Below are 16171 nucleotides of genomic sequence, written 5' to 3'. Positions count from 1 at the left end.
CAAACATCTGTGCAATGCAAGCAAATACAAAGACAATAATAAAATGAAATATCAAGCATAATCTAACCAATAGAAGCCAGGAGCCGATTCAATATTAACATTTAACATTTGAAATCGTGAACGTCAATTTTGCAGGGAAACCAGTAGGAAAGTGACTAATGGAGTGGTCACGTCCAACAACATGACGAAAAAGGAGATGTGTCTAAAAACATGTTAGCCAGACCGTGCTAATCATTTTATAGAGTTACGAAATGCGGTCGAAGAGTAGGATTTCAATGTGAAAGAGATCGGGAGTTGAATATAAAATATTATGAGATCAATATTACAATTTATTTGTTAACCTAAGAACTCCGAAAACCCTTAAAAAGGCAAAAAGTTTTATATGAAAAGGCGGTAGCTACTTATGATTCATATGTAATGTACATGTCACATAAATATGTATTCATATACTATACTCGTATGATATTTGCATGAACCTTGAAATTTACAATCACAAAAGAGAACGATGAGATCAAACAATGATCATAATATAAATAACATTGTCTGTTACATATTTTAAAGAAATTACATAAGAAATTAAATGAGTACTATGAAAATATACATCAGAAGAAATTACATAGGTAATATGGAAATATACGAAATATTAACGGCAAATTCTTAAGTGAGAATAGAATTACTTTTAAAAACATGTCTCGATTTATTGTAATAATTCTTGACTTTGACTTTACCCCAAGAAAAATTGTATAATTATCCAAGAGTACATGCAGTTTAGCCTTGAAGAACCAGAGGCACTTCACAAGCCATCACTGAGATGTCAGGTGAATCTTATCAGATAGCGAACGACAAGGAAAAATTATGTGCTTACGTCGACACATAAGACAACAAACAAAAATTGATACTAAGTCTCCTACTGTAGGCACTCACTTTTAGCAAGTTTTCACGGCATAGATGGCAATCCAGCTAAAAAATAGGCGACATAGGAGAAAAAACAGCGCTAAAAATCCAGTTTATGTAGAAAACCCAGACATGCCTTTCAATTTTATCGATCCACAAGACCTTTCTAGAAGAGTAGGAGCTGGTCGTATCTATAATAGATCATTTACAGTGTGACCCAGTACGGCATAGTGTTTCTAACCTGTTTTCTCGGTGCTAAACATTTCAACACCTAAGCCTCCACATACCTGCAAGGAAAAACAGAAATCGTTAATGACAGGTTGTTCATTTAATAATAACAACTAGCTACGCTGCCAGTAATTGGCTAACACGAGGCAAATAATATATCATTGTTTTCTATCTCGGATGTAGAGACTTTTCCTGCCGCCGGAACAATACGGTGTTCATATCAATAAAAATAAAAAAAGAACACCATACTGTGCTGCTACTGCTGATTTGACTGATTTCATTACTCAAATATAAATTATGATGACAATATCATAAACTATCAACCATTGCTCAGTGAGAACTAAAACATAATCGACGATGAAATTAATAGGTACATTTACAATAAACGTGACAAATGACAAATACCAAAATGAAACGTTATCCGTGGGAAGCGCGGCTCACACATTTACCAGTTAATATGTAAGTAAAGGCTCGGTCCCTCGAGAGAAAGTACAAGAGAAGAAAGTTCGCGGCGGAGGCCGAGTGGAATGTGGCGGTGCTGACGTGTGCCGGGGACCGGGGGCCCGGGGGACCCAAGCTGCCCGCTGGTGGAGGGATTACAAAGGGTTATCTGTAGAGGATGCTAGGATTTTGGGTGGGGGATAAAAGTAGGGAATTGAAAGTGAAAGGTCTTAAAGGGAGCTCTAAGAAAAAACAATATTTGAAAGTAACCAAGAATAGTGTTTATATAATTTTAATAATCATTTCAAGAATCCTATTTTTTTCGTGTTTTTGTTAATTTGAATACTCTCCGATAGTGCATTAGGCATGGAAACCGGTTATAAATGTTAATTCGATAAAAGTATGCGGCTCAAGAATTTGTCGGAAGATGCATGCGCGGGCGCACGCAGGTAGTCTTGAACTGTGTCAACTCGGACACAACTGAAAGAAAAAGTAATATACGAAACGGGGACAAGCCGTGATCTTTTCTTTTTAATATATTTTTAATCACACAGTGACCATCGGAATGAAAGTGAACCAATTGGCACGAGGCATAGGAAGAGCGCGCAAGACGTTTCTAAAACTATTTCTATCTCCTCGACGACCTATTAATTTACTATAGAGTTTTTGTAGCCATTTCTTGTGTCGGTGACATTGAGACATGTTGATGGAAATATCGGCTTTAAGCGAAATAAAATTCCATTAGGTACACGTTCAATTTATACTTGCACCGCTTTCACGACCATTTTCAATTTCATTTTGTATTTTGAGGTACCTACCATAGGTCTTTGAAGGTGTTCACGTGTACAAATTTGAGTATTTCTCCCAATTCACTAAACGCCTTGCCGTCACATGCCTTGCGCAGGATGATTCAAATATTTCAAACACTAGATTCGAAAAGATAACCTTGTATTTGCTAATGATAAGATACTAATGCTGCGTTTAAGATAACTAGAGAATAGTAGTATACTTTGTGTAGTCAAATCTTTTCTCCATTGGATACCGCTACAATTCTTAATAAACAGTACGCATAAAGATATGAGTAGTCTATAGATAGTAGGTAAGTATATTTAATCAAAAAGCATCTCTACTTTCACTAGCGGCGTGCAGGCAACCACCCGTCTGTTATAATTGCAAAGCGAGATTCTATTTCAGTTACGAACCCATCCATAAAGGTTAAATATGGCATAAAATTATATTTTTACGCAATTACGAACTGCCGAAAGCAGCTTTATTCATTCCGAGTAGGAGTCATTAGGCAACCTGATAGAATGAAAGTGTTATTGCTGATTCTACAAGTGGGCGGTGCGTGGTTACCAAAGGTATGGTCCAATAAGGCTACTCTTTTAATCTGATATATTATCTAACACGGTGTGTTAAGATCAGTTTTAGCTTGTATCAGATGAACAGGTAAGTCAGTAGATTCAAGTTCATGTGGGTGGCTGCAAGGACGGCGCCGCTGTTTAGCAAGAGCGATATGTAAAACAGTGGACTCCGCGAAATTGGTCATGTGATGTCATCGGTCGAAGACCTTTTAGGCATATTCGGGCATTTGCTGATTAATATTATTCATAGCATTCAAGTAATTTCGTGGGGAATGTAAAAAAATAGAGAGCAAATTGAAAATGTAGCGGCTAGTTGAAGAGGAAGGCCGAGGGGGGTGCAGCTCGTTGAGAGAGAGAGGCCTAATGTTGGCCTGAATGTTACACACACTTTTTATGTAGACTATGATATGAAAAAAAAATAAGTACCTACGGATTGAAATTAAAACCAATCAAATGTACAATTCTTTAGCCAAGAAAGCCTTAAATGATCAATGAATCGAAGAAACTTATCGTGCGAACGGTGACATCAGAATAAGTGAAGATTGTAGCTATGAATGAAGCCGTAGTAAGATAATTGACCTCGAGAGTCGTTATATTTGTGAATGGGAATCATAAAACTGGGCCAAAGAGCTAAGTACCGAATCATCAGTGTTTTGCATTTGAGCACCTGGTTAGAAAACAATTAATACTGTCGCAAATTATTGGTAAATTGAATTGGATTGTTTAAATAAAACCTGCAATAATTACTGTACCTGATCATACATTACTCTGCATTGGCTGCTATGATTATAATATTAAAACTGTCAGAACAACAGTAAAGAGAAAATCTCAGCCTATGTAATAGAAGTGGCATAGCAGGCAATGGAACATTTCCAGTAGGCCACACAAAGTCCTATCCGAAACACAATACCGACGGAATAGAAAGAACCGTCCTGTTGTTAGCACACTGTTGAAAATTAAACATAGTAAAATTACCATACGGTGAAGTATCTGTTTGTTTAGATACTATTGGCAGTCCACACAGCACGGGCGCAACGGGGTCGAAGAAAGTTTCATCTTGACAAAGCTAAAAATGACCATACGTGAACGGGCAGGCGTGGATTTGCATCACAAAACGCTTGTAACAAGATATTTTAATTTGGCTCCCACTTTCCACACGTCAGATTGTATTCAAACTAGAACCTCACAGCGATTGATACTTTCGAGTTGATGGGAATGTGAAGATGAATTGGATGCGGCCAATTTTGAATTGTTATGGTAATTGTGACAATGAGACGAGGATGATAAAAGTAAAATTGTTCTACTATATTTTTTAGAAATGTATAAAAATTATGAATTAATACTCTTGATCTATTTGTGAATTCAGAGGCGTGAAAATTTAAACAATTACTGATGAGTAGATGACAACTCTTCAAACAGAAAAAAACATGTTATGTATAAAAATAGATTAGTGGGCGTTGCAGGCCATTCATATGCTTTCCCATGACGAGACGACAGTTATAGCAACTGTTCACAACATGAACAATCAATGTTATATCAAAGACATTGCAGCCATTGGAAATTGGTCCTAATTCTAATGGAGTAAAGGACATCTGTAAGGGATACCAAAGGGCTTTAATCACCTTCGTTGGGATTGGGATACGTCAGGCTTACGGCATGCAAAGCAATGCATGAACGTAAATGATGAAAAGTAAAACATTCTATTTTTAAACAGCGACAAACGTTTCCGCTGCTCGCGTTATATAGTTTTGAAGGCATAAATGTAAACAGTAATTTTGAAATAACCTATGAAGTTTTCGTAAACTTAACAGGTACCTGACTAATATTATTATTGTATGTAGGTACTTAGTACCTACTATTACTATTATTAGTTATTAGACACCATGCAATGTCAAGAAGCGATAATGCGAAATTAGATCACTTTGTAAGGTGGAAGAGCACGACGTGATCTCTCTTTGCTCATCTCATAAAGAAATCTGCGAGTTATAAATGATTAATTATAATCATTATAGTTGTAGGAAGGTATGTAGGTATAGTATATAAAGGTAGAGAAGGTGGAAAGTCTAGAGCGATTACCGAGGTCAAAGTTGAAAACGCCATCATAAATTAAATACCCGTAGTCGTAGAGAAGAAATTGTACTTTTTACATTTTAATGACGGTATTGAACATAGGTACTCTTAAGTTATTCTATGTGTGAATTAAGTTAGGTAAATTAACTTTTATATACTTATACCAAATAATGCTGCAGTGCAGTATAATTTTTAGGTTTTAAAGTCCGCAATTGGCAACAGAATACCGTCAGTGTACGTGTGTATGTTGTAATGCGTTTATTACGAATTACAGCTATTTTCCTGTCGGATGCTCAATCGGTTGGAAATAAACCGACGTTATCTTTGAAATCATAACATAGTTTTTAATGCCATTGGGTAGTCCAAGCTTTCTATTAATTAGTTTGTCCTCTGAAAAACTGTTAAAGTTATATTCTAGTTCAGAAAACAATTATCAACTAAAATCGTGTACCATAAAAATTATATTATTATTATATTATTATTTCATACATACTTATTCTAATCAGTAGATTAGAATAAGTATGTATGAAACTGTAGTGAATGGTTAAGTTTATTAGTTAGGTACCTTATCTGTTCTGCTGACTGTACACGACAAAGGTGCAAAAGAAAACGCTTTGCGTGTCTGCACTAAACGCTAAAAAATGAATGAAATTGTTTTAGCAGAGCCAGTTGGCGGGCGAGAGGTCGGCAGGTCCCGGTGCGGTGTTCGGACATTCAGTCCAATGAAAAATTAATAAATGCCAGTGGCCGGGCTACGGCTTACGAAATAACATGTAGGTCAACGAACCCACAGTAGGATAATACCGCAGGTAGGTAAGTACCTGTTGTCATCACATTGACGATGAAGCTTCAGTGATTGACTGCCTCTAATTTGTGTTAACTTTTTGGGTTTTGGTTATTTGAGTAGGTAGTTAGTTAGTAGGGTAGGTCTTGTATTTATTTTCAACATTTGCTGAATATTAATAAGTGTCTTTTCAGATGTACAAAACTGCAGCTGGACAATATGGACGGTGCAGCAAGTTGTTGTAGCTCTAGAAAAAACTGTAGCCTTTTTATTGGTTGACTAAATACAAAAAAATACCATCAGCTTTTTGTACATGCCATCAGTAACAATACAAAATAAATATAATCTTTTTTTAGTTTACTAATAATATTAGGTAGGATCATAGCAAAACAGATTAGGTACAGCAAAAAAATAAGATTTTTTTGCTGGTACTCTAACTGTATTTAGGCTCTGAAACTACCTGACTGATATGTTTTTTTTTAAATTATGTATTTATATTTAATTAAAAACATTGTACATCAGTGTTATGGGCTATTTGTTATCCCCCAGAATATCTACGGGGAAGCAGAACTTTAAAAAGTGATGTGGAGCGTAAACTTCAATCATTTCTCTACAACTTACAAGTTATTGATAGAGATGATGAACAATAGAAACACATTAAACACACTGATGGTACATTCTAATCATGGCTTTGTAGACAATGTTGAATCTTGTGATCTAGGCCAATTTAATAAAAAAACATAATTTTAATTCATAGTACTTACACAAAAATATGTGATAAATAACATCCAAAAGAAAATAGCATGTCATAATGTTTGCTTAAATAAATGATATAAAAGTAGCAAACTGTGAATATTTTGCGAAAGTAGGACATTCATACTGTTTTATCTACAGCCAAGCTCCGCCACAGTCACAGTCACTTGTGTTATTTTTAAATTAGCTATCTTGTATTTAGAGACCATTCTAAGTTTAATGAAAAACTATGAATTAGTAAAACAATCATTCCACAATGTTAAAATGAGCATAGCTGTGCAAAAATCTATTCAAGGAACACATCCCAACATTGTTCAATCTCAATTTCATCTCATCCGCTTGTGACTAAAAATAGGACCTGTATTACCCTGGAAGTGATAACATTTATGGGGCTAATAAGTGCTTGAACTTGAGGTTGAACTTTGATTCAGATGAAAATTAATTAACATAAACAAACACTTTGCTTGTTGGTAGATCCTCATAAAAGCGGTAAAGCTGGTCAACCACTACTAATCAACAGGTGAACATCTGGAACCATGCGAGTACCGGTTTAGAATAAGAACCTCAACCAAGCACCAGCACCAAACAGGTGTCCTACGAAACCTGTTGAGATGTACTTTCACGCCACATCTCCATAGCATTCTCATGAAAACACCATTGCCTTTTGGAAACTAAAGTAGGTAGCTAGCATTATTTACTTATCAAAAACATTACATACCTTTTCCTTCGCCCTTCCTGCATGTTTTTGCATAGACTTAGCAATTAGTGCACCTTTACTTTCAGCCATTTCAATCACTTTTTCATTACCGACCGACAAATTACCGAAACACCGTGAACTGCGAGCCAGATTTGGTTGCAGCTGTGCGCTAGGCGCTGTCACACGTCAAATGCGTCTTTCAAAAAGAGTCTCCCCTGGCGGACTGAATCAAAATTACGAAATTAACTTGCTTCATGTTACCCAGGTGGCGCTACTGCTGCATTAAAATGAATTAGTTCAAATAAATTACAATAGATGCCGCGGCTTGATCACCACCAGCGGTTCATCTACTCGATAATAGATGGCGCAAAGAAGTCCGTATTCTGAGATTCGTCTTGAATCGATTCATAGACAACGAATACAATCGATTACTATTTATTTTTCTTACGTTGGTAATATTTTAAATGTTGCCATTCTTAAAAATAATAACAATGGTTGGTCTGTGGGTAAAAAGAGGAGAATAGTCTATGGTTCTGATTTTGTTGTTTTGTTTTTGAAAGTTTATTTTGTTTCTTCAAATTCTTCATCACTGAAACAGTTTCATCGTTTTTATATTATATTGAATAATTTAGGCTATTACCCTAAAACAATGGTATGTATATTCATTGCTATTAAATCAGGTTATGTATTACTTCATTAATATTCGCCTTCTGTAATTATCTCTTTTCAGGAAAATAAGTCGGAGTTACAACAGAATGATGATGTGAAAAATAGAAGCAAGGAGCTCAGCGCGTACCAAAGAGCCCAGGACCTGCAATGGATCAACAACCGCATGGAACGAAGCGGCATGAGCAGATGTCTCGCCCTCATTCACAAAGAAGCAGCCATGGAAAAAGCTTTTCAGGAGGTAGGATACCTTCAATCATGTTTTTAATAATAATATGCTACATTGTATGTTTGTTTTCTTGAGTACTCTTGGGTTTGTCTTTCTTAGAACCATTTACGAAAGATTACCAAATCTTTTCGATAATTTGCAACTGTGTAACATGTATTATATGTACAACTTATTATTTTATTTTCAGCAAACAGATCACGCTGCCCTTGTAAATGAAAAAGCTAAAAAGGAAATAGCATTAGGCATAGAAGTGGATAAAGTCCACCGGCAGGAGGTCAGTGAGTTACTCCGAAGACACTATTTGCGTGAAAAAGACCCGGAGCTCCGAGAGCTCATCGGACAGCTCCAGCGAGGGTACCTCTGCCGAGATCAGAAACAGCAGATTCTACACAATCAGTACAGAAAACTGCAGGATAAGGTATATTATTTACATAGGCACCAATTAGTTATATGTGATATTATTTTTATATTGTGAACATGACATTAAATGGCATAGAATTCCTGGATTAAAATAGTCTATTTGTTAATCCAGGGTATCCTCCTACATACCTAATTATTCATCAAAAAAAAAATCAGCTCAATTTCCCATGAAAGATTATGAAACATCCACACATAAACATACAAACTGGTTTCTAATGTAAGTGTATTTATTGGTTCTAATCCCAGTGGTATGCATATTTTTCAGGCTGAAGAAATGCGCGCAAACCAACTACTTACAAATGCTCTATTTGACAATGACAAGGAGGCTCATCAACAGGAGAAAGACCTGATGGCCAGCAAAGCGGCATATTGCAAGGAGTTGCAACAACAACTCGTTAACAGACAAAAACAGAAGCAATGTCAATATGAAGAGACATTGATTGAGAAAAAGATGCTTGATGATGTCATACAGACCATTCATGATGAGGATGCGAGGTAGATATTATATGTATAATAAGCTATTTTATTTATTTTATTTTAATATTATCGGATCACTAACAACGATTTATTAGTTGGTAGCCACTATTATAGTAACAGCGAGTCATTTAGATTTAGAAGTGACCACTGTTAGGATAGGAAATATACACTGTTAGGCTATATTCGATCAACCTTGTAACATTATAAATTTATGAAGTAGTAACTAAAAAATTTGCTTGGTCATGAAGGGTAGTCAGCCTTAGGCTAGGATTATCCTTCTGAAACTTTGTCATGAGTTGGATAAATAACTCAAGAAATGACAAGCTCTGTCTAATTTTTACTTTTATTGAACAATTTACAGAAATAACGATGTACTTACAATCAGGTGAACTTAATGGTACACGAATTTTCTGCCAGTCAACCTGCAGGTTTTATAACAGCTTTATCTTTACATTACAGAGAGCTGCAAAAGAAGCGGGAATCCACTGAGAAGCTGAAACGCGAGATGGAGACATTCAAGCTGGCGCAGGTTGGGGCGTATTGTCATTGAAATTAAAACCACATAAATAAGTTTCAATAGTGGACTGTATATTAAGGTTTTGAGTACTTTATGGTTCTAATGCGACGGAATTAGGAACCAATCTACGACGGCCGACTGGTGTAGTGGTTAGTGACCCTGACTGCTGAGCCGAAGGTTCCGGGTTCGATTCTCGGCTGGGGTAGATATTTGTTTAAAGACAGATATTTGTACTCGGGACTTGGGTGTTGATATTTATATTTAATACGTATCTAATATCTATCTTTGTATTTGTGGAGATATATCAGCTGTCCGATACCCATATTACAGGCTTTGTCTAGCTTTGGGTCGGAAGGCCGTGTGTGAGATGTATTATAGTATATATTTATAGATAATATTATATATTTATATAATCTATGTTCATGTATTGTTCACAGGCGGCGTGGCGGGAGCGGCAACGGGCGGCGGTCGCGGCCGAGGAGCGCAGGATAGAAGAGCAGGCGAAGCAACTCGGGGACAGGAAGACTACTGAGTGAGTGTGATGTTAGATATACAGGTTCACTGATTCATCATCATCACGACCCATCACGTCCCCACTGCTGGGGCACGGGTCTCCTTCCGATGAAGGAAGGGTGTTAGGCCTAGTTATAAGCAAAAGATATACAGGTTGGGAAGATAAAATGGGCTATAGATGAAATTATTTTGCTTAAATCTTTACTTTTAAAAAGAAACAAGATTTAAGATAAAATGAAAATTTGATAACAGAAAGTTTGGTCTCCTTCCACGGCCCGTCTTATCTTTCCACCCTGAATATTTAAGAAATAGTTAAGACCAGGATAAGGTATTATAGGGTTTAATCGACTAAAATACCTTCCTCTATGACTAATTTAACGGTGTACATCGACTTGGCAATTAAGCTGTATACTTAGGTATTTGATTGATTTTGTGTTTTTAATTTTGTGTCATTGGTCGTCTATTGCATAATAATAATATGCTTATAATCCATTTTCTGTTTTACAGCTTAGCGGACAAAGAACGCAGATTCAAAGTAAAAGAAGATAATAATTATAGAATGGCTGCCAAAACACAAGCTGAAGAGGTAATATAAATTTGGTACTTATAGTATACTGTTAAATATACCCTTTGACTAGAGGAAAAATAGTAGAAATACGAAAAGTGTTGAAGGTTGCTTTTCCAGAGAAAGGATAGTTTTAATTTTTACTGTGTCCAATGCGATTCAATGTATTAATGCACAGTTGTAAGTTACAACTGGTAACCTTTGTAAAGGTTCAGACATAAGTTTTTAAAAGTTCAGTCAGCATAACTAAATAATAATATATTTTCTTCTACTATTCAGGATGAGCGCAAGAAACGTGAAGACATAATAAAACAACTTCAAGAGCAAGAGTACCTCGAGAAGACAATAAACGATCAGAAAGCTGAGAGAGAGAAAGAAGAACGAACTAAAAGAGAGATGAAGACGGCTCTCTCTCTGCAGATGGAGAACAGGAGGATAGAGGAAACGGAACAGAGGATCAGAGATGAGAATTACAGGAAGGCTGTAAGTTTTACTGTTGTTTCCTAGATAACTTACAACCGAAACTTAGTGCTATAGCATAATGTGGCTATGAAGCTATGTAACTCCGATGAAATGAAACCATTTAATTAAATAAATGCTTTTGATTTTTGTCTTATCATATCTCCCGAAGCAACGATGACCATTGAAGAAGCCGACTTTTCGAATGGAGACTACAAATAGATACTTACTACCTCGTGGCTAGATGTGGACGGCTACAGAGAGGGAGGTCCTAACTCCGTCCAGCATCGGACGATTACGGGCTGATAATGATGAATATTTTTAACATGATTTATTGTATCCAGATCGAGGCCCGTCAGAATTCAGACAACGAAAAGGAGCGCCAGAGAGAACTCGAGAGAAAGGAGAAAATGCGACTGTACGCCATTGATTTAAAGGAACAAATCGAACAACGCGAGATGGAGAAGAAGAAGAATAAGCAAGATGATAATGCGAGGTCTAAATACGTGGCGGAGTTTAATAATTCTTGGTAAGGTGCTTTATTTATCACTTTATGGTTGATATATTTTTCACTTTATGGGTACTGCGCTAAAAAATCTTGTTCTTCGTTCATAAAATGGGCATGTTTCAATGATGATCCTTATTCAATTGCCAAAAAATTCTACTGCCTGACAAATTTGTTTCTTCCTTGCACCAGAAGTACCTCATCATCATCATCAGCCAATAGTCATCCACTGCTGGACATAGGCCTCTCCCAAGGAGCGCCACAACACTCGTTCCTCGGCCTTCCTCATCCAACCACTATCGGCTACCCGCCTAAGGTCGTCAGTCCAGAGGGCAGGAGGAGTAGTACCTATTAGACAAAAAATATATACCTACTTATAGAGCTTCCACTATTTTATTGTATTTTTGACGTTTCCTTATGTATGGTAAGTAAAGTTGGTTTTCCTTTGCAGTCGCCAAAAATGTATAGGATTTGAACTGTCTAAAAACCAATAAATAATATAATGGACAGAGTATAGGTACTTACCTAATTTTTTTTTCGTTAAGGGACAATGAAGTAAGAAAAGAACGAGAGAAGTTGGTCTCTGAACATGTGCCGCATCTCCTGGGGTATTTACAAGCAGGAGTGATAAAGAAGGAAGATATACCGGCAGTCAAGGAGGGAGCGAGCAAACACGAACACCTCGCTAAATTGGACCTTGGCTCCCTAGATACAAGGTCCAAAGATAAGCGCTTTCCCAAATGCAACGTCCAGTGTAGAAGAATTAGAGACTATTGAGATTTTTTCGTTTTAAATGTTTATTGACAAAATTAAGACTGATGTTAAATTGTGATAGAAAAACTTTACTGACTGATTTTACATTAATTAAATACTTACATTGATTATTATTTTGTTATGCAGTTTTCTTTTAAAAGTAGAAAACAATGGGCTAGGCCAGAATAAATAAGAATATTATTTTCTTGAAAATATTTTAATGATTAGGTAGGTACAGTTCCCCAAAATAGATAATGCGCATATAAATCTTCGTCATTGTTCGGCAACGGTCGTATTACCGAGCGTTAGAACTATATGTATTTAGAGTGGTTAAGTGCATTTTCTTCATACAATTTTAGTAGAATTATGTATTTGGTGCTAAAAGAGATATTGATTTATCAGTAACGAAATTTTATTCGATAATTCATAATATTGTCATAATATGAATTCTCAGTTCAAAATTATTTACAGCATTGATTATTTCACATTAATATTACAATTACAAACTTGGTATTTTGGGTGTGGCTTTATTTACAAAGTGAAGTCTATCGATGTGACATATACTTTATTCTTTAATTTGTTTCATAATAAGGCGTCATCAACAATAATTTTATTAAAGTTGAAATTAAATTCACATTTGAAAACAAAACCAAGAACGAAGTGTAATAACAGCTCTATACATATAATTCCAAAGAACTGACTGACAAGAGAACAAGGACCTTTGACTGATTGGTGACAGCCGCCGACAGCCCGAATTGTTTTCGATTATGTGACACATGATATTGACTCCTATTTCTTTCAAACAAGATGCAAAATCCAAGTGCATTGTTTAAGTCTCTTACGATTCAATGATTCGGGTGTTTCCGGGAATACGACAGTTTTCGAAGATTTGCATGCGCATTATATGGGAGAACTGTAAGTAGGTTTTTATATGTATAGTAATCCATACGATGCGTGTTTTGAAACTATACAAGGCCAGAACGCACCCATAGTGTACTAGCACTGTATAGTTTCAAGTGAAAAAAATTAATATTTTACTTGAAAATATACACGATTTGTGCGTACTAATCGCGTATACTTTCAAGTTGGGATTTACGGAATCGTTCTTGAAAATATACATTGCTATTACGCACATTGCTTGATTGGCGTACTTGTCGCATATAATTTATACCTACATGCTGATTCTGATTTACTTAACTATTTCGGTACATGTAGGACATAACTACAATTTACTTGTTCTGCCTGTCATACCTATAGAATGTTAATAAATAAAGATGAACAAGCTCTAATTTGATTAATAATAAAATGATATTTATATCAATCGTACTTGGAAGTAAGAACACTAATATCTTATTATTTATATGAAATAAGAGTAATACCTACTAAACTCACGAGCAATAAAAAAGTTCCAGTGACGATAGCTCCTGAACGGAAAAGACTAGCTTAATGACGCCGTCGGCAATATTAAACTACATTTAACAGCGCATCAAAATATTATTGTAACCAACTATAAACGTACATTTTGATCAAATTCTAAATTAAATGTTTTAAAAAATTGGGGTAATTTGGTGTTGACTTTTTGCTAGTTGGACTTATTCATTGCTCGTAAGTATAACAGACATATTTTTCATCAAGTTTTGAATTCACCGTAATTGTCTTTTATGAATTTTTCTACACCCTCTTCTGAGATTTTTACTATTTACACAAGTTCTACGGTTTAATTTAAATCAATTTACTTTTTAACTGTACGATTTAAACAAAAAACACGTTACAAAATCAATGCCAAGTGCGGAATGATGATACAATGTTTAGAAAGCAATAGACTTATTACTATTTCGCATGAAAGAAAGAGAGAGCAACAATTCAAAATATCTACCTGGTAACTAATCACGTATAGTTTCAAGTGCTCGCATGGCCGCTTGGCACTTGAAAATATACACGATTAGTACGCAGTGGTAACTGCTGCAGTATATTTTCAAGTGATAATTTTGGCCCAACTTACTTGAAAATATACGCGATTAGTGCGTAATGGCCTTGTATACTTTCAAGTAAATCATGGCACCATTTTAATTTGAAAATATACGCGAGCAGTCCCAACCTCTGCGTTCTGGCCTTGTATAGTTTCAAAACACGCCCATACGATACGATGTGTTGACACTTATGTAACTATGTATGCTTCGGAGCAAATCTAGATTTACGTTGTTGGTCAAAATTTCCTTTCCGTAGGTACCTAAAGTGCAGCGTTGGAGTCATTCACGTTACTCTTTTACATTTTCAATCAGTTAATATTGAGCTTAGGTACTATGTGTCCCACTGCTACTGTTTTTGGGCAAAGGCATATGGCTCCCATAGTAATACGGGGACAATAAAAAAAAAACAGGGTCAACCCTGTTTTTTTATTGTCCCCGTGTCGACCTCAAGAACACCAAACATCAGTTTTTTAATTGAACGCTACTACTTTTTCTTTACTCTGTCAATAACTGCGTTTGGTCTTATAATCCTGGGCCAAACACACCAAGGCAATTATAAAAATGGCCAATTCACCCACCGGCACCGGTTCAAACAGTCATTAACGGCTATAAAGTACACCCCGCGGTATCCACACAAAGTATTTAAACAGCGAAATTAATTTCAAATACGCCCTGAATATTTAAACGGGAGCGCTGTAGGGTGACCATGCTGCATCGCGCACGAAACGAAAAAAAAGACAAACGCAGAGAATGCGAGTGGACATGTTATAGTTATATGGGCCTCCTCCGAGACTGAAGCCATAATCTACACGTTTGGCAGTCGGGTTGGAGATATCACACAATTTAGCAAACATCACGCTATAGGTACTAAAGTTAATTAAATGTTCATCATCACGACCCATCACGTCCCCACTGCTGGGGCTCGGGTAAAGGTTATTAAGTAAAAAAAAATTAAATAAATAGTGTGAGTCATGTGAGTGATTATTGTTTGTTACTTCTGCACGCGCAAACGGCTGGTCTAATTTGGACAAATTTTCGTGTACATTATAGTTATACGGATTGTTAAAATATAAGCTATAGCACAGTCTATCTTACACTAGAATTCCCAAGTTTAACGCGGACGGAAATCTGAAAAAGAACTCTAAATTACTCAGCAGTTCATTATCATATGTTTAAATCATGGTCACACTACACCCTAACATCAGCGTTAGCATTTTTCTGCAATAAAGAAATAAAATCTGCTGTGTTGGCAGTCCACTTACTTCGTTTACATTGAACGCTGATAGAATCTACCCAAATATTAATACACAGCCCATTTTATTATGGTTTAACTGTTACCTTCCAATGTTTGGTAAATGCCTACTGTAATTTTATTGTTATTATATTAGTTAACCGTGCGGATTATACTGGGACAGAATTTAATGAAACTACTTATTCATGGTACCGTGGGACTAGGTCATAACACTCATAACTGAAACAATTAGTTTAACCTTTAGGTACGCAAGTACGCTTACTTGCGTACCTTGTCATGTGAAGTCATGGCATGCTTTAATAATAATGACTTTAACAATCATTGTTCTAAATCTAAATACCTACATAGTAATCAATAACAAATTAAATTCAAAATTTCATTTTACCATACATGCTACGCTGCTTCGTAGCATTTGCTACGAGCTACGGCGTAGCAGTTCCGTAGCATAAAAAATCACAAAATGTCCTTAACACTTTTAAGCACCTTCAGTTAGAAATATTTCTATGGAATAATATAATAATTTCACACCATGAAAACGTATGGCTGCAGCTAAAAACCCCGATCAAGGTTTTGAGCATAACTTTCACATTATATTTTTTTATAAATCTAGAAAG

The 16171-nt window shown here is 35.9% G+C and overlaps 2 protein-coding genes across 4 annotated transcripts in view; one reads left to right on the top strand and one right to left on the bottom strand.

Annotated features, from left to right (window-relative positions):
• LOC105386604 (myc box-dependent-interacting protein 1) overlaps positions 1 to 7475 on the bottom strand; it is a 40232-nt gene extending 32757 nt beyond the window's left edge. For 2 of the 3 annotated variants that reach the window (XM_011557208.3, XM_011557209.3), the window contains exon 1: positions 7253 to 7475. In XM_011557208.3, coding sequence (XP_011555510.3) covers positions 7253 to 7321 — 69 coding nt within the window. In that variant the 5' untranslated portion in view covers positions 7322 to 7475. The remainder of the gene's footprint in view (positions 1 to 7252) is intronic. The other variant, XM_011557207.3, reaches the window with a different exon arrangement.
• Positions 7476 to 7760: 285 nt separating this feature from the next.
• On the top strand, positions 7761 to 12469 carry LOC105386605 (meiosis-specific nuclear structural protein 1). The gene is made up of 10 exons (XM_048623028.1): positions 7761 to 7883; positions 7962 to 8138; positions 8314 to 8544; positions 8812 to 9041; positions 9483 to 9552; positions 9978 to 10072; positions 10561 to 10639; positions 10898 to 11101; positions 11422 to 11606; positions 12128 to 12469. Exons 1-10 carry the CDS (start codon positions 7881 to 7883, stop codon positions 12357 to 12359), a joined length of 1506 nt encoding a protein of 501 aa, XP_048478985.1. The 5' UTR covers positions 7761 to 7880; the 3' UTR covers positions 12360 to 12469.
• Positions 12470 to 16171: the final 3702 nt, after the last annotated feature.

Source organism: Plutella xylostella, chromosome 9 (genome assembly GCF_932276165.1).
Source record: "Plutella xylostella chromosome 9, ilPluXylo3.1, whole genome shotgun sequence".
NCBI lineage: Eukaryota > Metazoa > Arthropoda > Insecta > Lepidoptera > Plutellidae > Plutella > Plutella xylostella.
Note: the sequence above shows the minus strand (reverse complement) of the source record. Positions and strands in the feature narration are given on the sequence as shown.